At 41.1% G+C, this 23,566-nt stretch overlaps 1 protein-coding gene across 4 annotated transcripts in view; it reads right to left on the minus strand.

The window, feature by feature from the left end:
• MPHOSPH8 (M-phase phosphoprotein 8) overlaps positions 1-23,551 on the minus strand; it is a 69,274-nt gene extending 45,723 nt beyond the window's left edge. For 2 of the 4 annotated variants that reach the window (XM_071208197.1, XM_071208198.1), the window contains exon 1: positions 23,225-23,551. In XM_071208197.1, the coding sequence (XP_071064298.1) occupies positions 23,225-23,449 (225 nt within the window). In that variant the 5' untranslated portion in view covers positions 23,450-23,551. The remainder of the gene's footprint in view (positions 1-23,224) is intronic. The other 2 variants (XM_004446707.5, XM_058276353.2) reach the window with 2 other exon arrangements.
• Positions 23,552-23,566: the final 15 nt, after the last annotated feature.

Below are 23,566 nucleotides of genomic sequence, written 5' to 3' on the forward strand. Positions count from 1 at the left end.
ATAAAGATAGTGGTTACCAGAGGTTCTGAGGGGAGGGAGAGGGAATAGGTGGAACAAAGGGCATTTTTAGGGCACTGGAATTGTTCTGCATGATATTACAATGACGTATACAAACCATTATACATTTGATCAAAACCTATAAAACTGTACAGTGCAAAGCGTAAACCATAATGTAAACTACAGACCTTGGCTAGTAGCAATCCTTCAATATTTGTTCATCAATTTTAACAAATGTATCACATTAAAGAAGATGTTATTAATAGGGATTAATGTGAGATTAATTAATAGGGATTAATGGGGGGGTGGACTATATGAGAATCCCCTATACATCACCCCCTTTGCGGCTTTTTGCTTGCTGTCTGCTTTCTGTGTCCATTTGCTGTGCCTTCTTCTGTGTCTGTACTTATTTATGTGTTTATTTATTTATTTATCCCCCCCTTTGCGGTTTGCTTGCTGTCTGCTTCTGTGTCCATTCACTGCATGTTCTTCAGCAGTTTTGCTTGTCTCCCTTTTTTTGTTGTTGCATCACCTTGCTGAGTTCCTTATCCACTGCGCTTGCAGGTCAGCAGCACTCCGTGATGCCCAAGCCAGTGGCTCTCTGCAGCATGCAGGCAAGCCTGCCTTCCCAAGGAGGCCCGGGGACACAAACCCAGGGCCTTCCATATAGTCGACAGGAGCCCAACTGATTGAGCCACAGCCGCTTCCCTCCCCTATACTTTTGATGTAATTTTTTCTATAATCTAAAACTACTTTAAAAATAAAGTTTATTATATGAAAAAAAATCCCAGTTACAATAATCTATAAAACTATGACTAAGAAGTAGAGAGAAGCCTTTTGCATGCAAAGTATTCTCAAATTTCCCATCTTCCATCAGTTTCAAGTTTCTAAAGCAATGACTGACTTGCTTACTTGCAGGTTTTAAGTAACACAACGAATTTTTAATTTTACTAACATACATACAACTTAAAAATTCCCATTTTAACACTTTTAAGTGTACAACTCAGTGTTATTAACTACATTCAAAATATTGTGCTACCATCACCAAAAGCCATTATTCAAACTTTTTATCATCTCACACAGAAAATCTGCACCTATTAAATAATAACTCCCATTCCCTGCTCCTCTTCAACCCCCAGTCCCTGATAACCTGTAATCTATTTTCTGTTCCTATGAATTTGCCTATTCTAGGCATTTCATATAAATGAAATCATACAATATTTGCCCTTTTCTGTCTGGCTTATTTCATTCAACATGCTTCATGGTTCATCCACCTTGCCACATGCATCAGAATTATAACAACAGTGCAATACTATTAATAATACACGGTGTTTATAATAGGGGATGTATGGAGAATAATATACCAGGTGTATGCTATGGACCATAGCTAATGGTAATAGTCTGATTATGTTCTTTCATAATCTGTAACAAATGTTCCACAACAATGTAAGGTGTTGGTGGAGGGCTGACCTATGGGAATTCTGCACATAATGCATGATTTTTTGTAAGCCATGACATCTCTAATAAAAAAAATTTTCTTTTAAATATAGGAAATAGAAAGGAGGTGACAGGTTTAAACACAAAAATATCAGTAATGGCATCAAAAGTAAATGGATTAAATATTCCAGTTGTAAAAAACAAGATTATCAGACTGGATTGAAAAACAAAACTAAGTATGATGTCAGATTCACCAGGATAATTTCACAACTCTAATTCTGTATGTACCCCTAACATAGCCTCACAATATATACAGCAAATCGGACTAATATTAAAAAAAAAAGATTTAAACACATCTCTCCAATAAAAATGACAGAGATGGAAGAAGCTGAAAGTAGGAAAAAACCCAGAAGGGAAGAGAGAGACCAGCAGAGGATACCAGGTGCCTTGTCATGTGACAGAGAAGTCCAGGATTACTGGCAGCCAGTTCTCAAGCAGAAAGCATTTTCTTTCTTTCTTTACTTCTCCCCACCCTCTCGTTGTTTTTGGTTTTGCCGTGTCTGTCTGTTGTGTGCTGGTCTTCTCTCTTTTTTTGGGGGAGGCACCATGTGGGAGGGAGATGCCTAATCACTCCCTACTTTGTTGAGTCTTTCATTGTGTTTCCTCACTCTTATCTCTTGGTTGCATCATCTCAGGGCATCATCTTGTTGCATCAGCTCACGGCAGGGTCACTTCAGTTCGCTGTCTTCTTTTGGAAGCACTGGGAATGAAACCCAGACCTCCCATGTAGTAGGTGGGAGCTCAGTTGCCTAAGCCACATCTACTTTTCAAGCTTTGTCTTGATGATGCCTTGACTTGGACATTTTCTTTTTTCTTTTCTTTTTTTTAAGATTTATTTATTTCTCTCCCCTTGCCCCCCACCCCACCCCGGTTGTGTGTTCTCTGTGTCTTTTTGCTGCGTCTTCTTTGTCCGCTTCTGTTGTTGTCAGCGGTACAGAATCTGTTTCTTTTGGTTGCGTCATCTTGTTGTGTCAGCTCTCCGTGTGTGCGGCACCATTCCTGGGCAGGCTGTACTTTCTTTCACAGTGGGCGGCTCTCCTTACAGGGCGCACTCCTTGCGTGTGGGGCTCCCCTACACGGGGAACACCCCTGTGTGGCAGGGCACTCCTTGCGCGCATCAGCACTGCGCACGGGCCAGCTCCACACGGGTCAAGGAGGCCCGGGGTTTAAACCGCGGACCTCCCATGTGGTAGTCGGACGCCCTAACCACTGGGCCAAGTCCATCACCCAACTTGGAACATTTTCATGGTCAACAACTATTGAACTGGCAGGAACTATCTGAATCAACTATTTTGCAATTCTGGAGTCCAGTGGAACACTGCAGCATCCGGGAAGAGGGAGAGAAAAAGGCTGGTAAATTGTGGTAAATAGTGTGCATGTGGTCAGCTTTAGGACAGAACTTTCTCTTCAACAAAAAAAAAGACTTCAAAAGAAAAGCAAGAGATGTGCGCAAGGAGTGCCGTGCCACACAGGGGTGTCCCCTGCGTAGGGGCACCCCATGCGTAAGGAGTGCGCCCTGTAAGGAGAGCCGCCCAGCATGAAAGAAAGTGCAGCCTGCCCAGGAAAGGCGCCGCCCACAAGGAGAGCTGACATAACAGGATGACGCAACAAAAAGAAACACAGATTCCCTTGCCGCTGACAACAACAAAGCAGACAAAGACGCAGCAAACAGACACAGAGAACAGACAACCGGGGTGGGAGGGAAGGGGAGAGAAATAAATTAATAAATAAATCTTAAAAAAAAAAAGAAAAGAAAGGAAAAGCAAGAAATTTAAAGCCTAAAGCCTACAGATTATTCCCTATGCTGGTTAAGCCCTGACACCCAGGGATACCAGACCCTCCAAGAATGACAACCAGAAACTCATGAACACCTTCAGCTCCAAGCCAAAAATTCCACTCCTCATATCCTAATCTATACCCTTAATCAGCATGAGGCAGCCAGAGAAGAGCAGTCATCTTCCTGAATCCCTCAAGATTAAGGAATGTTCAAAAATTCAAAGGGGAACTGAAGCCATGGGAAGGAAAAAAACACAATTTTTGGAGATATTATAACCACTTACTACAGCGAACTTATCTATTACTGTTATTTAACTGAGAGATTTATAACATTGCTCTGACCAGATTCCTTCCTTGCTCCTCACTTACAACCAGTTTATCTCCCTTTATTTGTTATTATAGTTATCTTATGTTAACTGAATGATTTACAAAACTGCTGTATCCAGATGAGTGCCTTTACATTATGGCCCTCAACTACAGCCCGTTTGTTTAGCTTATTTCCACTCCTTTACTTGTTATTGTAGTTGTTAATTTAGGTTAATTGAGTGATTTACACTGTTGTAATCTGATTCTTGCCCTCATTTCTAGCCCTATTTTATAGTCACCTCGGGCTTACCCAGCAGGCTCTTATCAGTTTTCAAGGGCTTTTTAGACCCATACTTGTACACTCACTATAACTATAGCCAGAATCTAACCAATTAATATATGCCAATTTAAATAACATCACTCTCTCCACTCCCTTTGTTTAAATCCCATAAAAACCCTACTAAATAATTAAGGAAGATTAGCATCAATCTTATAAAAACTCTTACATAAAAAGAGGTAATATCCCCAATTCATTTTATGAGGCCAGCATAACCTTGTTCAAACCTATGCTCAGGACTGAGAAAGCACTGTAAAAAATCATAAGCAAAATATTAGCTAATATAGTTCAACAATATATGAAATGAATTGGAAAAGAGGAAGTAAAACTCTCAGTATTCATAGATGACACAATCTTATATTTAGAAAATCCCAAAATATCTACAGAAAAGCTACTTGAGCTAATAAATGAGTTCAGCAATGTGGCAGGATACAAGATCAACACGCAAAAATTAGCAGTTTCGATACACTAGTAATGAGCAAGATGAGGAGGAAATCAAGAAAAAAACTCCATTTACAGTAGAAACAAAAAGAATCAACTATCTAAGTATTAATTTAACTAGGAATGTAAAGCATTGTATTCAGAAAACTACAAATTACTACTAAAATAATCAAAGAAGTCCTAAACAAATGGAAGGACATTTGTGTTCATGGATTGGAAGACTAAGCATCATGAAGTTGTCAATTCTACCCAAACTGATTTATAGATTCAATGAAATACCAATCAAAATTCCAACAACCTACTGTACAGAAATAAGACAATTACTGAATTTATTTGGAAGGGAAAGGGGTCCCAAATAGCCCAAAACACCCTTAAAAAGAACAGAGAAGCCAGAGGACTCATGCTCCCTGACCTTGAAGTGTATTATAAAGCCACAGTGTTCAAAACAGCATGGTACTGGCATAAAGATATACACAATGATCAATGGAATCGAATTGAGAGTTCAGAAGTAGACCCTCACCTCTATGGTCAACTGATTTTTTATAAGCCTACCACGTCTACTTTTCTAGGACAGAAAGTCTCTTTAATAAAAGTTCTGGGAGAACTGGATATCCATAACCAAAAGAATGAAAGAGGATCCTTATTTCATTCCCTAAATAAGAATCAACCCAAAATGGACCAAAGACCTTAACATAAAAGCCAAGACCATAAACTCCTAGAAGATGACATAGGGAAACATCTACAAGTTTCTGTAATTGATGGGGGTCCCAGGTTCGGTTCCCAGTGCCTCCTAGAGAAGAAGAGCAAGACAGCAAGCTGGTGTGGTGAGCTGACACAACAAGATGATGCAACAAGGAGACACAAAGAGGATACACAATGAGAGAGACAACAAAGCCGGGAGGGGAAGTGGCTCAAGTGACAGAGCACCACTCTGCCACATGGGAGGTCCCAGGTTAGGATCCCAGTGCCTCCTAAAGAGAAGACAAGCAGACACAGAGAGCAAACAGAGAATAGACACAGCAAATGGATGCAGAGAGCAGACAGCAAGAACAATGAGGGGAATAAATAAATGAAATAAATAAGTAAATAAAACAAGTCTTTTAAAAAAAAAAAGTGCCTGGACAGAACTTTTTAGGAGTAATACTTCCATAACTAATTGAGGTGCCTTTTGCCTGTTATTTTTTTTAATTCCCCCCCTTGCAGCTTGCTTGCTGTCTGCTCTTCTGTGTCCATTTGCTGTGCATTCTTCTGTATGTATTTATTTTTCTTTATTTCACCCCGTTGCAGCATGCTTGTTGTCTGCTCTCTGTGTCCATGTGCTGCACGCTCTTCTGTGTTTGTACTTGTACTTTTCGTTGCATCACCTTGCTGAGTTGGCTCTCCATGGTGTTTCCGGGCCAGTAGCACTCTGTGGTGCCTGTGGCTTGGGGGGAGGCACTCTGCGGTGCTTGCAAGCCGGACAGCATGCCACAGTGCTTGCAGGCCAGTGGCTCTCCGCAGCATGCGGGCAAACCTGCCTTCACAAGAGGCCCAAGGATGCGAACCCAGGGCCTCCCATATGGTAGACGGGAGCCCAAATGACTGAGCCACAGCCATTTCCCTGTCTGATATTTTACTTTTTGAATCTGAAATGAAGTTTGAATAAAAAAAAAAAACCCACAGGCTACTATAACAGTTCAGAATAAGTTGGACCAAACATCAAAGAAAAGCATTAACATATAGCCAATCTACAATAAAACCAAGGCAATAAGGAGAAACTGATCTTCAGAGTTAACAGATCAAAATAATCAGATGCCCAGACATAAGCAAACACTTACAAGCTGTACTAAGAAATCAAGGGAACAAATTAAAACTTCAGAGGAGACACAGCATTTGGAACAACTAATCAGAGAAGCTCAAACAAAATCTAAATAAATTCAAAGAAGTGAAGGGAAATGTGGATAGAAATAAGCATACAGAGTTAAAGGGTATGAAGAAGACAATGTGAGCAAAAAGAATTCAAAAGCTTAAAAAGAAACATAACATAAAACAGTAATTTTAAAAGTTGTACCGCATATTCAGGGCAAGAATCATTAATGGAGATTTAAAATATACTAGAGGAATATGGCAGCAGATTTGAACAGGCAAAGGAAAAAATCAGCAAACTAGAAGTCAAGACAATCAAAATCACATAGTCAGAACAAGAAATAGAGAAAAGAATAGAAAAAAAATGAGCAGCCTCAGGGACTTAAGTGACAGAATGAAATGGCAAAAATTTTCTCAACTCTTATGAATGAAATAAATATTCAAGAACTACAACATATTCCAAACAAAATAAACCCTAATTAACCTACAACAAGACACATACTAATCATAATGTCAAATGCCAAAGATTAAAAGAGAGAATTCTAAAAGTAACAAAAGTAAAGTGATTGGTCATATACAATGGGCCCTCAGTAAGACTAAGTGCTGATTTCTCATCAGAAGCCATGGAGATGAGAAGGCAGTGGTAGGTTATGTTAAGGTAACAAAAGAGAAAAACTGCCAGCCAGAAATTATACAGCAAAATTGTCCTTCAAAAATGAGGGAGAATTTAAAACATTCACAGATAAGATAAACTGAGAGTTCATCATCAAAAGACCTTCCCTAAAGAATTACTGAAAGGAGTACTGCAGGTTGAAAAGAAAAAAACAGGAGAGTGTGATTTGGAGTATTGTATAGAAGTGAAGATCTTCTGTAAAGGTAACTAAATGGGCGAATGAAAAAATCAATAGTATTGTATCCTCAATATATATCTTTAAATTCTATGAGCATCAGAATTCAGTTGAATAAGAAAAAGTCATACTTAATGATAATGGACAAGCAAAATATAAAGAGGCAATGTGGGATAAAAACAACATAAAGAGGGGAGATGGAGGAATATGGGAGCAGAGAATGTGTATGCTACTGAAGCTAAGTTGGTATCTTTTCAAATTAGTAGGTTATAGACATAGGTTGTGTAATACAAACTCCAGGGTAACCATAAAGTATTTTAAAAGTACTAAAAAATATTCAGAAACAGAAATGAGAAAGGGATCAGTCAGATACATCACAGAAGATCAACTATACAGAAAAGGAGGCTGCAATAAAGAAAAAGACAAAGATATGACATAAAAATGGAGGACAGTGAAGCGGACTTGGCCCAATGGATAGGGAGTCCACCTACCACATGGGAGGTTCACAGTTCAAACCCAGGGCCTCCTTGACCCGTGTGGTGAGCTGGCCCACGTGCAGTGCTATGTGCACAAGGAGTACCGTGCCATGCAGGGGTGCCCTCCACATAGGGGAACCCATGCACAAGGAGTGTGCTCTGTAAGGAGAGCCACCCAGCATGAAAAAAGCGCAGCCTTCCCAGGAGTGGGGCCACACACACGGAGAGCTGACACAGCAAGATAACACAACAGAAAGAGACACAGATTCCCGTCCCACTGACAAGAATATAAGCAGACACATAAGAAAACACAGTGAATGGACACAAAGAACAGACAACTAGGGGGCGGGGGAGGAGAGAGAAATAAATTTTTTTAAAAAAAGGACAAAATGGATTATACACTTTCAATGGACTGTATGCTTTATTAACATGTATCAATAAAACTGATTTTTAAAAAAGATACAATTTGGGAGAATGGATAAAACACACGATCAAACTATATCTTGTTTACAAGAGACTCATCTTAAACCCAAAGATACAAATAGGTTGAAAGTGAAAGGATAGAAAAAGGTAATTCATGCAGTCACCAAGAGGCTGGGGTAGCTGTACTAATATGAGACAGAATAGACTTTAAGTCAAAATGTGTTACAAGAGGCAAAGAATATTATATATTATATTAATAAAAAAGGCAATCCACCGAGAAGAAATAGGAATCATAAATATTATGCATCTAACCAGGGTGCCCCAAAATACCTGAGGCAAACACAGGCAAAACCGAAGGGAAAAATAGACACCTTTACAATAATAGTTGGAGACTTCAATACACCACTCTCATGATAAGATAGAACATGTAGACAGAAGATCAATAAGGAAGCAGAGAACTTAAAAATTATGATAAATGAACTAAATGTAACATATACAGAACACTGCACCCCAAAACAGCAGAATACACATTCTTCTCAAGTGTACATGGATCGTTCTCTAGGACAGACCACATACAAGGCTCAGTTAATTTAAAAACACTGAAATTACACAAAACATATTCTCTGACCATAACAGAATGAAGCTGGAAATCAATAACAGAGAACTGGAAAATCCACAAATACATGCAAGTTAATTAACACACTCTTAAACAATCAATGAGTCAAGGAAGAAATCACAAGGAAAATCAGTAAATATCTTGAGACAAATGAAAATGAGAACATAACATATCAAAACTTATGGTGGGAGCAGATGTGGCTCAAGTGATTGAGCACCTGCTTCCCACAAGAACAAGTAAACAAATGAAGGAACCAACTCAGGGGAGCTGATCTGGTTCAGTGGTTGAGTGCTGCCTTCCCACATATGAGGTCCTGGGTTAATCGATGCAGTGAAGACAGTGCTAAGACAGAAACTTATATGGGGAGGGTAGGAGGGTAGGAGGGAGGGATGGTGGGAGGGGTGGGAGGGATGAAGGAAGGAAGGACAGGAAGGGCTGGCTGAAATCAAAGACCTCAACTGCACACCTAGAGGAACTATAAAAAGAAGAGCAAACTAAACCCTAAGAAAGCAAAAGGAAAGATAGAACAAAGATTCAAGCAGAAATAAATGAATTAGAGAATTTAAAAAATAAAAGAATCAACAAAAGTTGGCTCTTTGAAAAGATCAAGAAAATTGATCCTTTCGATTCAAAGACAAATAAAGATAAGAGGTACAAATAGGGAAACGGACTTTGGCCCAGTGGTTAGGGCGTCCGTCTACCACATGGGAGGCCCGCGGTTCAAGCCCTGGGCCTCCCTGACCCGTGTGGAGCTGGCCCATGCGCAGTGCTGATGCGCGCAAGGAGTGCCGTGCTACACAGGGGTGTCCCCCGCGTAGGGGAGCCCCACACGCAAGGAGTGCACCCATAAGGAGAGCCGCCCAGCGCGAAGGAGGGAGCAGCCTGCCGAGGAATGGCGCTGCCCACACTTCCCGTGCAGCTGACAACAACAAGCGGACAAAGAAAAAAAAAGACGCATTAAAAAGACACAAAAAACAGACAACCGGGGGAGGGGAGGGGAATTAAATAAATTAAAAAAAAAAAATCTTTAAAAAAAAAAAAGAGGTACAAATAATGAAAATAAGAAACAAAAAGGGAACATTACCACCAACACCACTGAAATAAAAAAGACTATAAGAGGATACTAGGAACAACTGTATACCAATAGATTAGATATTCCAGATGAAATGGACACATTCTTAGAAACATGCAAACTACCTACACTGACTCTAGAACAGGGGTTCTTAACTTTTTTGTTCCACAAACCCCTTTGCCAGTCAGGTAAAAACCATGGAATACTACTGTAATTTATTACATACATTCATAGGTGAAGGAAATGCTAGATTTTAGAGGTTAGAGAAAATAAAGGTAAATTGACTTTTTTCAATTCAAGCACAGACTCCCTGAAGTCTTTCCATGAACCTCGTGGGGGATCCATGGGTCCCTGGTAAAGAACTTCTGCTCTAGAAGAAATAGAAGACCTCAACAAACCAATAACAAGTAAAGAGATTAAAATTGGGAGCAACAAGGAAAAGCCCAGGACCCAAGAACTTCACAGGTGAACCCTACAAATCATTCCAAGAATTAGTACCAATCCTACTCAAACTCTTTCAAAAACCTGAAGAGGAGAGAACACTTCCCAACTTGCACTATGAGACCAGCATCACCCTCAAACCAAACCAGATAAAGATACTCCAAGAAAATTACAAACCAGTTTCTCATATGAATATAGATGCAAACGTCCTAAACAAAATACTAGCAAATCAAATCCAACAGCACATTAAAAGAACTATACACCATGATCAAGTGGGATTTATTATCTTGTATGCAAGGGTGGTTCAACATAAGAAAATCAATTAAGGGAAGCGGATTTGGCTCAACTGATAGAGCATCCACCTATCACATGGGAGGTCCAGGGTTCAAACCCAGGGCCTCCTGACCCATGTGGCGAGCTGGCCCACTCAAAGTACTGATGGGCGCAAGGAGTGCCGTGCCACGCAGGGGTGTCCCCCGCACAGGGGAGCCCCATGCAGAAAGAGTGTGCCCCTCAAGGAGAGCTGCCCTGTGCAAAAAAAGTGCAGCCCACCCAGGAGTGGCGCCACACACACGGAGAGCTGACGCAGCAAGATGACACAACAAAAAGAGTCACACACTCCCGGTGCCACTGACAGCAATGCAGGCAGACAAGAACTAACACACAGCAAATGGACACAGAGAGAAGACAATGGGGGGTGGGGGAGGGGAAGAGGAGAGAAATAAATAAAATGAAATAAATCTTAAAAAAAAAGAAAATCAATTAAAGTAATACACCACATTAACAAAATGAAGGGTAAAAACCACATAACTGAGACAAATTCATTAGCTTACTCTTTGTGTCCACAGAAGCTGCTGAAGAAGCAGTTAAAGTCTTTCCTCCCACTGCCATCATGTCTAAGTCAGAGCCTCCTAAAGAGCCTGAACAGCTGTGGAAGCTCTTTATCAGAGGGTTAAGCTCTGAAACAATCAATGAAAATCTGAGGAACCATTGTGAGCAATGAAGACTATTCATGGACTGTGTGGTAATGAGATCTAAACATCAAACACTTCAGAGGCTTTGGGTCTGTCACCTATGCCACTGTGGAGGAAGTGGATGCAGCCAAGGAAAAAGCAAGGCCACACAAGCTGGATGGAAGAATTGTGGAACCAAAGATGGCTGTTTGAAGAGAAGACTCTCAAAGACCAGGTGCCCATTTAAGTGTGAAAAAGATCTTTGTTAGTGGCATTAAAGACACTGAAGAGCATCACCTAAGAGATTATTTTGAGCAGTATGGGAAAACTGAAGTGGCTGAAATCATGACTGACTGAGGCAGTAACTAGAAGAGAGGTCTTACTTTTGTAACTTTTGTGACCATGACTCTGTGGATAAGACTGTCATTCAGGAATAATACACTGTGAATGGCCACAACTGTGAAGGAAAGCCCTAAGTAAAAAATGGCTACTGTTTCATCCGGCCAAAAAGGTAGAAGGAGTTCTGAAAACTTCAATGGTAGCCGTGGAGGTGGCGTTGGTGGGAATGACAACTTTGTCATGGAGGAAACTTCAGAGGTTGTGGTGACTTTGTGGCAGCAAAGATGGTGGTGGATACAGTGCAATGGAGATGGTCATGATGGCTTTGGTAATAATGGAAGCAATTTTGGAAGTGGCGGAAGCTACAATGATTTTGGTAATTACAACAATCAACATGCAAATTTTGGAACCACAAAGGGAGGAAACTTTGGAAGCAGAAGCTCTGGACCTCATTGAGTTGGAGGACAATAGTCTGCTAAAACACAAAACCTAGGTGGCTATGGTAATGACAGAAAGTTTTATTTAATGCAGGAAACAAAGCTTAGCAGGAAAGGAAAGTCAGGGAAGTGACAGGGAAGCTACAGGTTACAAAAGATTTGTGAACTCAGTCAGGCACATTGGTGGCGAGCCAAATGCTACAAAGAAGATATGTTTTAGAAAATACTCGTGTGTGGGCAAGAAAAACCATGAAGACTGTGAATTGTATAAGAGGTTATCTGTTACACAGAAAGCATAAAGCATTCAAACAAAGGATTTTAATGTAGGTTTGTTTTTGACCCATGCTGTTCACTGCTAAATTTAAGAGTCTCATCATGATGCTGAATAAATGTGTCCTTAAAAATACACACACACATATTGTCTCAACTGATACAGAAAAGGCATTTGACAAAATCCAGCAAACTTTCTTGATAAAACATTTAGAAAAACTTCCTCAACAATGGTAAAGCACATATATGAAAAACCCTGTACTAAACTCATACTCAACAGTGAAAGACTGAAAACTTTCCCTCTAAGATCTAGAACAAGACATATATGCCCACTGTCACCACCATTATTCACACTGTACTGGAAATTCTAGCCCAGGGCAGTTAGGCAAGTAAAACAAATAAAAGGCATCCAAATTGGAAAGGAAAAAGTAAAGCTTCCACTAATTGCAGATGACATGTCCCTACTTATACAAAGTTCTGAAAAAGCTACAAAAAAGCTACTAGAGCGAATAAATGAATTTCACAAAGTGGCAGGGTAAAAGATCAACACGCAAAGATCAGCAGTGTTTCTATGCAGTAGTAATGAACAATCTGAGGAAGAAATCAAGGAAAAAATTCCATTTACAATATCAACTAAAAAAACAAATATCTAGGAATAAATTAAACCAAGGATGTAAACTACTTACACGAGGAAAACAATAAAAATTTGCTAAATGAAATCAAAGACTGAAATAAATGGAAGGACATCCCATGCACATGGATTAGAAGACTAAATATTGTTAAGATATCAGTTCTACCCAAAATGATTTACAGATTCAATGCAATCCCAATCAAAATTCTACAGCCTGCTTTGCAGAAACAGAAAATCAAATCGTCAAATTTATTTGGAAGGGTAAGGGGCTCTGAATAGCCAAAAACATCTTGAAAAAGAACTAAGGGAAGCAGACTTGGCCCAGTGGATAGGGCGTCCGTCTACCACATGGGAGGTCCGCGGTTCAAATCCAGGGCCTCCTTGACCCGTGTAGAGCTGGCCCATGCGCAGTGCTGATGCGCGCAAGGAGTGCCATGCCATGCAAGGGTGTCTCTGCGTAGGGGAGCCCCATGCACAAGGAGTGCTCCCATAAGGAGAGCTGCCCAGAGTGAAAGTTAGTTCAGCCTGCCCAAGAATGGCACCGCACACACGGAGAGCTGACACACAAGATGATGCAACAAAAAGAAACACAGATTCCCGTGCCGCTGACAACAGAATCGGACAAAGAACACGCAGCAAATACACACAGAGAGCCAGAGAGCAGACAGCGGCGGGGGAGGGGAAAGAAAGAAATAAAAATAAATAAATCTTAAAAAAGAACTAAGTCAGAGAACTCACACTTCCTGACTTTAAAGCTTATAACAGAGGTCAAGACAGCATGGTACTGTCTCAAGAACAGATACAGAGACCAATGAACTCTAACTGAAAGTTCAGAAATAGACCATCACATCATGGTGATTTTAGTTTGCTAAAAGCTACTAGGAGCAATGTACTAGAAATGGGTTGGCTTTGTAACAGAAATTTATTAGGTTAAAAGCTTACAGTTCTGAGGCTGGGAAAAATACATAAATCAAGGCATCAGTGAAGCCCTCTCTCTGAAGGTCAGGTGCCGGCAATCCTGGACTCCTGCCATGCGGGAAGGCACAAATGGCAGCTCTCCCAGTCTCTGCCTTCTCCTTCAGGCTCACCTTCTCCCTAAGCTCAGCTGTGGGTGATCAGGAACATGGTGGGGTCTGTTCATCTCTCCCCTCACTTCCAGGCCTCATTGGTTTCAGCTTTGGGTTGCTCCATCTGTAGCTCTTCCCTCTCCCAGGTTCACTGATTTTAACTACTGGGGGCTTCTGTTTCAGCAGCATTTTTGCTGTGTCTGCAGCTTTTATTCCTTCATTAATAAAGGACTCCAGTAATAAGATTAAGTTTCATTTTGGGCTACACTTTACTGGAGCAATCTAACTAAATGGCCCTTAACTGATCTAATCTAATCAAAGGTTCACAATAGGTTCAATTTGAGAACATAATTTTCTGGGGTCCACAAAAGACTCAAACCAATACAATGACCAACTGATTTTTGGCAAGGCTGCCAAATCCACTCAGTTGTGAAAGAAGTCTCTTCAACTAATGGTGCTGGATAGCTGGATATCCATAATCAAAAATTAACCTAAAATGGAGTAAGGACCAAATATAAGAACGAGAACAATAAATCTCCTATAAGATAAAATGGAAAAACAACAAAAACAACAAAAACACCTCCTAGAAGAAAACATCTGGAAGCATCTTTAGGATCCTGTGTAGTCAATGGGTTCTGTTTTGTTTTGTTTTTTAAGATTTATTTATTTCTCCCCCTCTCTCCATTGTCTGCTTACATTCGCTGTGTGTTCTTCTGTACACATTAGGTAGCTCTGGGAACCGATCCTGGGACCTTCTGGAGTGGGAGAGAGGTGATCATTCTCTTGCGCCACCTCAGCTCTCTGATCTGCTGTGTCTCTTATTCTCTCTTTGTCTCTCTGTGTTGCGTCATCTTGCTGTGTCAGCTCTCTATGTGGGCCAGCACTCCTGCACAGGGCTGTACTCTGCTCAGGCCAGCACTCCGTGTGGGCCAGCTTGCCATATGGGCCAGTGTGCCTTCACCAGGACACCCTGGGCATCCAACCCTGGACCTCCCATATGGTAGACAGGAGCCCAATTGCTTGAGTCACATACGCTTCCTTCAGTGGGTTCTTAGAGTTTATACTCAAAGCAACAAAAGAAAGAATAAATGGAACCTCATCAAAATTAAAAGCTTTTGTTCCTGAAAGGACTTCATCATGAATGTGAAAAGACAACCTACTCAATAAGAGAATATATCTGGAAACCACTTGTCTGGTAAAGGTTGAATAGGGAGTTGACTTCTACTCTCTTTTGCCTACCAAGGTAGCTATAAATAAAGTCACCTTGCCTGTTTAAAAAAAAATCTAGTATAAAGAGATGCTGGAACTCAACAATGAGAAGACAAACACCCCAATTAAAAATTGGGCAAGGCCATGGTGTGTGTATTGCCTCCCATGGCCACATGCTCTCCTTGGAGTTGCTCACTGCATGGTAGAGCCTAATGCCACTGCAACCACCTGCACTGCTGCTGTCCCACAACAACCACTGGTAAACCCTGCCCTGCAGTCACTACTGCCACCTATTTTGCCAGTGCGTTGGAACCAGCTGTATAATTAGGCCACAATCTTCAATGAATAAACATATTCCTCAGTTTTGTGGTGTTCTTGGTCACACATTTATGGAGTTTCTGTTTTTCCCATATATGATTAATTTCCAGCTTCATTCCATTATGACCTGAGAAGTTGCTTTGTATAATTCTTTTTATGTTTTTGAGACCTGTTTTCTGTCCTAACATGTGGTCTTTCCTGGAGAAAGATCCATAAGCATTTGAGAAGAATGTATAACCTAATGATCTGGGATGCAACATTCTGCATATATGTCTGTTAGGTCTAGCTCATTTATCATATTGTTCAAGTTCTGTTTCCTTGTTGATCTTCTGTCTAGTCGTTCTATTTAATAATGTGAGTGGTGTGTTGAAGTCTCCAAATATTATTGTAGAGATGTCTAGTTTTCCCTTCATTTTTTCCAGCATTTACCTCATATATGTTGGGGCACGCTAGTTAGGTGCACAGATATTTATAACTGTTATTTCTTCTTGACAGATTGTCCTTTTTACTAATATATAACAGCTTTCTGTATCTCATACCTTTTTTGCATTTAAAGTCTGTTTTGTCCAATATTAGTATAGCTACAACAGCCCTTTCAATGGTATTGTGGCAGTTTCGGATTATCTTATGACTTCCCAAAAGAGAAAGGTATTTGTAAACTAATCTGTTCCTCTGGGTGTGACACTTTTTGACTGCATTAAGTTTAGTTAGGGGATTTTTAAAAATATTTATTTTATTTATTCCTGCCCCCCAGTTCCACCCGTTGTCTGCTCTCTGTGTCCATTTGCTGTGTGTTCTTCTGTGTCTGCTTGTATTCTCATTAGGTGGCTCCAGGAACTGATCCAGGGACCTCCTGGAGTGGGAGAGAGGTGATTACTCTCTTGCGCCACCTCAACTCCCTGTTCTGCTACGTCTTCTTATTTTCTCTCCCATGTCTCTTGCTGCATCATTTTGTTGCACCAGCTCTCCACGTCAGCCAGCACTCCTGCGCGGGGCAGCTTTCCCACTTGGGCCAACACTCCACGTAGGCCAGCTCGCCACGTGGGCCAGCTTGCCCTGACCAGGAGGCCCTGGGCATCAAACCCTGGGTCTCCTATATGGTAGAGGGGAGCCCTATTGGTTGAGCCACCTCTGTTTCCTTAGTTAGGGAACTTTAATTAGATTATTTTATAAGATGGCTTTAGGCCATTTGATTGAATTACATTTGTGGGTGGTGACTCAGGTTGAGTCCCCACCCCCTTGCTGGGTTGATATAAATGGACCCACACAAACAGGCACAGGATAGAGGGAGCTACCATGTTTGATTCTGCCATGTGAGAGAAAACATTCCACTTTTGCCCACAGCTGAGCTGCAAGCAAAAAAGCCCTACGAAGCTTTACAAGTCCTATGCCAGATGAGAGATGACTAGAGGATTGCTTAAGCATGAAGCCCCCAAGAGCCAGGCCCATGGAGCAGCTCAAGAGTAGATGAGCTTATGCCTGATAGCCTGCAGCTGAAATCTGGATGGGAGTAAAGCAACTGAGCCTGTGCAGAAGCGTGGAGGTGAAGGCAGACACCAGGAAAAGATTGCCCGCCATCTTGCTTCAACACGTTACTGTTTGCATGGAGTATCTTTTCCCAACCCTTCACTTCCAGCTGATTTGTATCCCTGAGTCTAAGGTAAGTTGTTGTAGAGAGCATATGGATGGTTCATGTTTTTTTTAACCGTTATGTCAGTCTATATCTTTTGATTGGGGAGTTTAATCCATTCACAGTCAAATGACATTACTGTAAAAGCATTATTTACTTCCACCTTTTTGTTCTTTGGATTTCACATGTCTTATCATATTTTGGTCTGTCTTCTTGGTTATCCTTTCTGCCAGTCTTTCCTTCTACACTCTTCTCCAAGTCTTACCTGTCTTTTTCTTTCAGGATGTAATGCTCCCTTTAATGCTTCCTGCAGAGGTGGATTAACTTACTTGGTTTCTGTTTATTTGTATTTTAAACTCACCTTTGTATTTGGAGAACAATTTTTCTGTTTAAGAGTTCTCAGCTGGCAACTCTTCTCTCTTTTTTTAAAAGATTTTTTTCCCTACCCTGCTGCTTTTTTTCTGTGTCCATTCACTGTTTAATGTTCTGAATCTATTTCTCTTTTTTGTCTTCTCATCTTCTGCCTCTAGGATTCAGAGGGATTTGATCCTGGGGACCTCTGATGTGGAGAGAGGTTCCCTGTCAACTGCTTCACCTCAGTTCCTGGTCTCTGCTGCGCTCTGTCTCTCCCCTTTGTCTCTCTTTTTGTTGCATCATCTTGCTGCATGACTCACTTGCACAGGACCTGGCTCACCACATGGGCACTCACATGGGGACTTGGCTCACCACACAGGCACTTGTGCAAGCACCTAGTCACTGTGTGGGCACTGGCTCACCGCACAGGCATGCTTTCTCTTCTTTTTCACCAGCAGGTCCCAGGGATCGAACCTGGGTCCTCCCATATGGGAGGCGGAGGCCTTATCACTTGAGCCACATCTGCTTCCCCAACTCTTCTCTTTAAGGGTCCTGATTACATCCTACCACTGGCTTCTCACATCCATGATTACTGATGAGAAATCTGCACTAAGTTTTACTGGGCATCCCTTGTATGTGATGATTTTCTTCTCCCGTGCTGCAAAATTTTCTATTTACCTTTGGCATTTGACATTCTTAGTAGTGTGAGTCTTGGAGTAAGTCTATTTGGATTTTTTTTTAAGATTTATTTATTTATTTATTTCTCTCCCCTTCCCCCTCCACCCCAGTTGTCTGTTCTCTGTGTCTATTTGCTGCGTCTTCTTTGTCCACTTCTGTTGTTGTCAGCGGCACGGGAATCTGTGTTTCTCTTTGTTGCATCATCTTTCTGCGTCACCTCTCCATGTGTGCGGCACCATTCCTGGGCAGGCTACAGTTTCTTTTGCACTGAGCGGCTCTCCTTATGGGGCACACTCCTTGCTCGTGGAGCTCCCCTACACGGGGGACACCCCTGCCTGGCACGGCACTCCTTGCGCACATCAGCACTGCGCATGGGCCAGCTCCACACGGTTCAAGGAGGCCCAGGTTTGAACTGCGGACCTCCCATGTGGTAGACGGACACCCTAACCACTGGGCCAAGTCCACCGCCCTCTATTTGGATTTATTCTGATAAGGTTATGCTATGCTTCTTGGACATGTAAATTAATTTCTTTCATGAGAGATGGGAAATTTTTAGCCATTATTTCCTCAAATACTGTTTCTGACCCTCTTCCCTTCTCTTCTACTTCTGGAACTCCCATGACACATATGTTGTTGCACTTCATGTTATCATTCATATCACTGAGCTCCTGCTCAATTTTTTCCATTCTTTTCTCTCTGTTCATCTCTTTCTTCAATTTCAGCTGTTCTGTCTTCCACATCACTTGTTGTTCTATCATTTTGAGTATGCTGTTGTGTGCCTCATGTGTTTTTTATCTTATCTATTTTGCCTTTCATTCCCATAGCTCTGCTAAATTTCTATTTTCTATTCTGCTGGGACACAGCAAACCACATTAGTTGGCCAAAAGCTGAATCAGTCTTAGGCTGCATACCTATCTCTCCCCTTTCCTGGGGAGGTGGACCCCTGCAGCTCCTTCTGTCTGTGGTCATTGGCCAAAGGCTGAAGAATCCAAAGTTGCCTGCTCTGAGAGGAGCAGGGAATGGGTGCCGGTGGCTGCAGGTGCAGCTTTACTCAGTTTTCCCATAAAGATTCTTTTCCTTTGCCGCTCTCTCTTCTAGGTGGTGTTCAGCTTTCCTCTGATGTCCTAAACCCTAGAATATTTTTTCTCTAGTCCATTTCTGCCTGTCCTCATGCTGTTTTACTGGGATAGAAGTGAGTCCTGTGTCTCTAATCTGTCATCTTCCTGGAAGCCCTACAATAATGCTTAATCATAAAATCTCTGAAATTCTTGCAATTTTTTCCTTATCTATTGGAAATTGTTTACCAACTATTATTTTTGTTTGAAGTGTGATTTTTTTCCCTCCATTCCCAACCTCTTGCAAAAAAAGATATAGGTTTCTATTAATGTATTCAGCAGACATCTAATATTTTATGTTTTGTACTATGTAATTTAAATTTAGACACTTGACAATGTGTATAATTATATAATTGATAAAATATTGATATGTATTATTGTTCAACTATATATTTATACTGCCTCAGAATGTTTGGTTATAGCTCTGTGGGAGAAAGAATTTGTCAGTGTTCACCAACTTGTAAAAACCTACTGTGAGAACTTAAACATAGAAATAAATAATGAAATGTATTTATCATCCAAAAAAGGCAAAAGACTTGAATAGATATTTCCCCAAGAGGATATACAAATGACTAAAAAACACATGAAAAGATGCTCAACATCATTAGATATTAGGGAAATGCAAATCAAAACCACCATGAGGAAGTGGATGTGGCTTAAGCAATTGAGTTCCTGCCTACCACATGGGAGGTCCTGGGTTAGATTCCCAGTGCCTCCTGGAGAAGATGAGCAAGACAGTGAGCTGGCGCAATGGGCAAGCATGGCGAGATGATGCAACAAGATGACACAAGAAAGAAACAAAAAGAGGAAAGACAATGAGAAACACAACAAACCATGGAGCTGAGGTGGCTCAACCAATTGAGCACCTCTCATAGATGAGAGTTGAGTCAAAAAAGGCTTTCACATCCCTTATATAGACACAAAAACCTTCAACAAGATACTAGCAAACTTAATTCAGCAGCCATGACCAAATGGGTTTTCCCCCCAGAATGCAAGGGTGGCTCAACTTAAGAAAATCAATATAATACAACAGAATGATGGAAAAAACCCACATGGTTATTTCAGTTGATGCAGAAAATGTATTTTAAAAAATCCAACACCCTTTAATGATAAAAAACAATGAGAAAACCAGTAACAGAATGAAATTTTCTCCAACTGAAAAAGGTCATATATTAAAAAATCCCACCAACATTACACTCATTAAAGACCTAAAACTTTTCCTTAAGATCAGGAACAAGACAAAGTTGTCCATTTTCTCCACAGATATTCAACATGGAAGTTGAATATGCAATCTAGAGGTCCTGGCCAAAGCAATTAGCTAAGAAAAAGGAAGCAAAAGTCATCCAAATTACAAATTAAGAAGCAAAATTATCTCTGTTCAAAGATGACATGATTTTAAAAGTGGAACACCCTAAAGAATACACACACACACACAAACAAGGAAGCAGAAGTAGCTCAAGCCAATGGGCACCTCCCTCCTACATGGATGGTCCCAGGCTTGGTTCCTGGTGTCTCCTAAAAAGATAAGCACACAACAAACAGACACAGAGAGCAGACAGTGAGAGCAAAACAATGAGGGAGAGGAGAAATAAATAAAATAAATCTTAAAAAAAAAAAGTTAGTGCTAATAAACTAATCCAGCAAATCTGCTGTGTACAAAATCAATGTGCAAAACTAGTTGTATTTCTATAAACCAGCAACAATCTGAAATCAAGAAAACAATTCCATTTACAATTGTATCTAAAAGAATAAAATAACCTAGGAATAAATTTAACCAAGGAGGTGAAAGACTTGTACAATGAACACTACAAAACATTGCTGAAAGAAATTTTAAAAGATCAGAATAAATGGAAAGACACCTGTGTTCATGGATTAGAAACTTAGTATTGTTAAGATGCCAATACTGGGAAACGGATTTGGCTCAACTGATAGAGCACCTGCCTACCATATGGGAGGTCCAGAGTTCAAACCCAGGGCCTCCTGACCTGTGTGGTGAGCTCGCCCACACACAGTGCTGATACACACAAGGAGCGCTGTGCCACGCAGGGGTGTTCTCCATGTCGGGGAGCCCGACATGCAAGTAGTGTGCCCCACATGGAGAGCTGTCCCACGTGAAAAAAGTGCAGCCTGCCCAGAAGTGGTGCTACACACACGGAGAACTGATGGAGCAAAATGAAGCAACAAAAAGAGACAAAGATTCCCAGTGCCGCTGACAAGAATTCAAGTGGACACAGAAGAACACACAGAGAATGGACACAGAGAGCAGACAACGGGGGGGGGGGGGGGGGGGGGGGCCGCGGGATGGGGAGAGAAATAAATAAATCTTAAAAAAAAAAAATGTCAGTACTGCCTAGAGCATTTTACAGATTCACTGCAATCCATATCAAAATCCCAGCAGCCTTTTTCCACAGAAATGGTAAATTCAATTCTCAAAATCATAAGGAATTGCAAGAGGCCACAAATAGCCAAAACAATCATGAAATTGGAGAAGTCACACTTCCTGATTTCAAAACTTACAATGGGAAAGAATAGTCTCTTCAATAGATGGTGCTGGGAAAACTGGTCCACATGTAAAAGAATTAATAAACCCTTCCTCACATCATATATGAAAATTAATTCAAAATGGACCAATGATTTAAATTTAGACACTAAAATCACAAAATTAAAGAAAATATAAGGGAAATACCTTCAGGATCTTGTATTAGGCAACAGATTCTTAGAATTTACATCGAAAGCACTAGTAAAAGAAAAAGAACCCAGATAAACTAGACTTCATCAAATTAAAAATTTTCGTAAGACAATCAAGGGACATTATCAAGAAAGCAGTCACTTGAATAGAAGAAACTTGTATACCTATGTTTCTAGCAGCATTATTTTTAAGAGCCAAAAGGTAGTAACAATCTAAGTGTCCACAGATGAATGAACAAACAAAATATATATATATACATACAATGGAATATTATTTAGTAGTAAAAGGAATGAAGTTCTTATACATGCTATATCATGAATGACCCTTGACAATATTATGTTGAGTGAAATAAGGCAGGCACAAAAGGACAAATCTCATATGATTCCACTTATAAGAAGTATTTAATATAGGCAAATTTAGTCAGAAAGTAGAACAAAGGTTACCAGAGGTTAGAGGTAGAGGCAACCAGTAGTTATGGCTTAATGAGTACAAGAGTTTCTACTTGGGATGATGAAAATGTGCTAGAGCAGTGGTGAAGGTTATACATCATCATCATAAATGCACTTAAAGCCACTGACTTGTACAACTATTGAAACAATGGTTAAAATGTTTTGGTAATGGATGGTGACACAAAACTGTGAAAGTAATTAAACACCACTGAATCTGAATTGTATAACTGAAAGCGGTAAAGTGGGAAATTTTAGGTTGCATATATACTACTAACATCTTCAATGGTTAAAACAGTAAATTTTAGTTATGTATATTTTATCAAAATAAAAAACCAAATAGGGAAGGGAAAAAAAAGTTTTCACATTGAAACAGACTCTGCTGCCTTGAAGGACCACGAGGGAAAGGGAAGTGAACAGGGCAGGTCAGGAGAACTGTGTTAAGGCATAGTGTGATAACCAGAGAATTAATGGTTTTGGAAAAAACACTAACGATGGTGTGGACAATGGACTATGAAGAGAAGCATTATTTCGGTTTCAACATTTCCAAGCAGAAAGCCGTGGTCCCAATCGTGTATCCAAATATTGATGGCCATAGAAACCCTTCAATAGTCTGCACCTCTTAAGCCACAACATTCTTTAAAAACTTCCTGAAACATATCTTCACAGACATATCCCAAAGAATGCCGTTCTACTTCCCCAGTGATTTGTATGTTTACGTTTAGCTCTGACAATAATGTTCATTTTGCCTGCTTATGTTACATATGCTACCATTCTTTCACCCTGCGAATTGCGAGAGAGCTGTGCTTCTTTCCTCCCTGCAGTCCTCCACAGAGCTCTCAACGCGATGGAAGCTCAAGCAGGGGGCTCTGATGAATAGAGAGACCCTCCAAGGCCTCGGCATCCTACCGCGCACCTCCTTCTCTCTCCACAACCCAGGGAACCGCTCGCGCGACTTCAGCCTGCAGAGCGTGACGAGGCGGCGGGCACTGTTCTCCAGGCCGTGCACTTACCCCCTCGGTCTTCATGTCCAAGATCTTCTCCACCTCGAACACATCCTCGCCGTCTTCCTCGCTGTCTCCGAAGACCTCCGCTCCAGTCATGGCTGCGCCCTTCTCTTCGCCGGCTGCTCCGACTCCTCCGGCTTCGATTTCAGGAGACTCGACGTTGCCATCCGGCGCAGCCACCGAAACCGCAGGGACACTCAGCCCCTCTGTGACTGGAGCCGTCGCCATCATGGGAGCACGTAAACCGCTGGGGGAAAACCGGCTGCGACATTCACCCTCAAAGACTCCTCGCGGTCCTGGTTGTCGATCCTCCGCTCGGCGAGTGGACGTGACCGTGCGTGACTTCCA

Source organism: Dasypus novemcinctus, chromosome 15, assembly GCF_030445035.2.
Source record: "Dasypus novemcinctus isolate mDasNov1 chromosome 15, mDasNov1.1.hap2, whole genome shotgun sequence".
In the NCBI taxonomy this organism is placed as follows: Eukaryota; Metazoa; Chordata; class Mammalia; order Cingulata; family Dasypodidae; genus Dasypus; species Dasypus novemcinctus.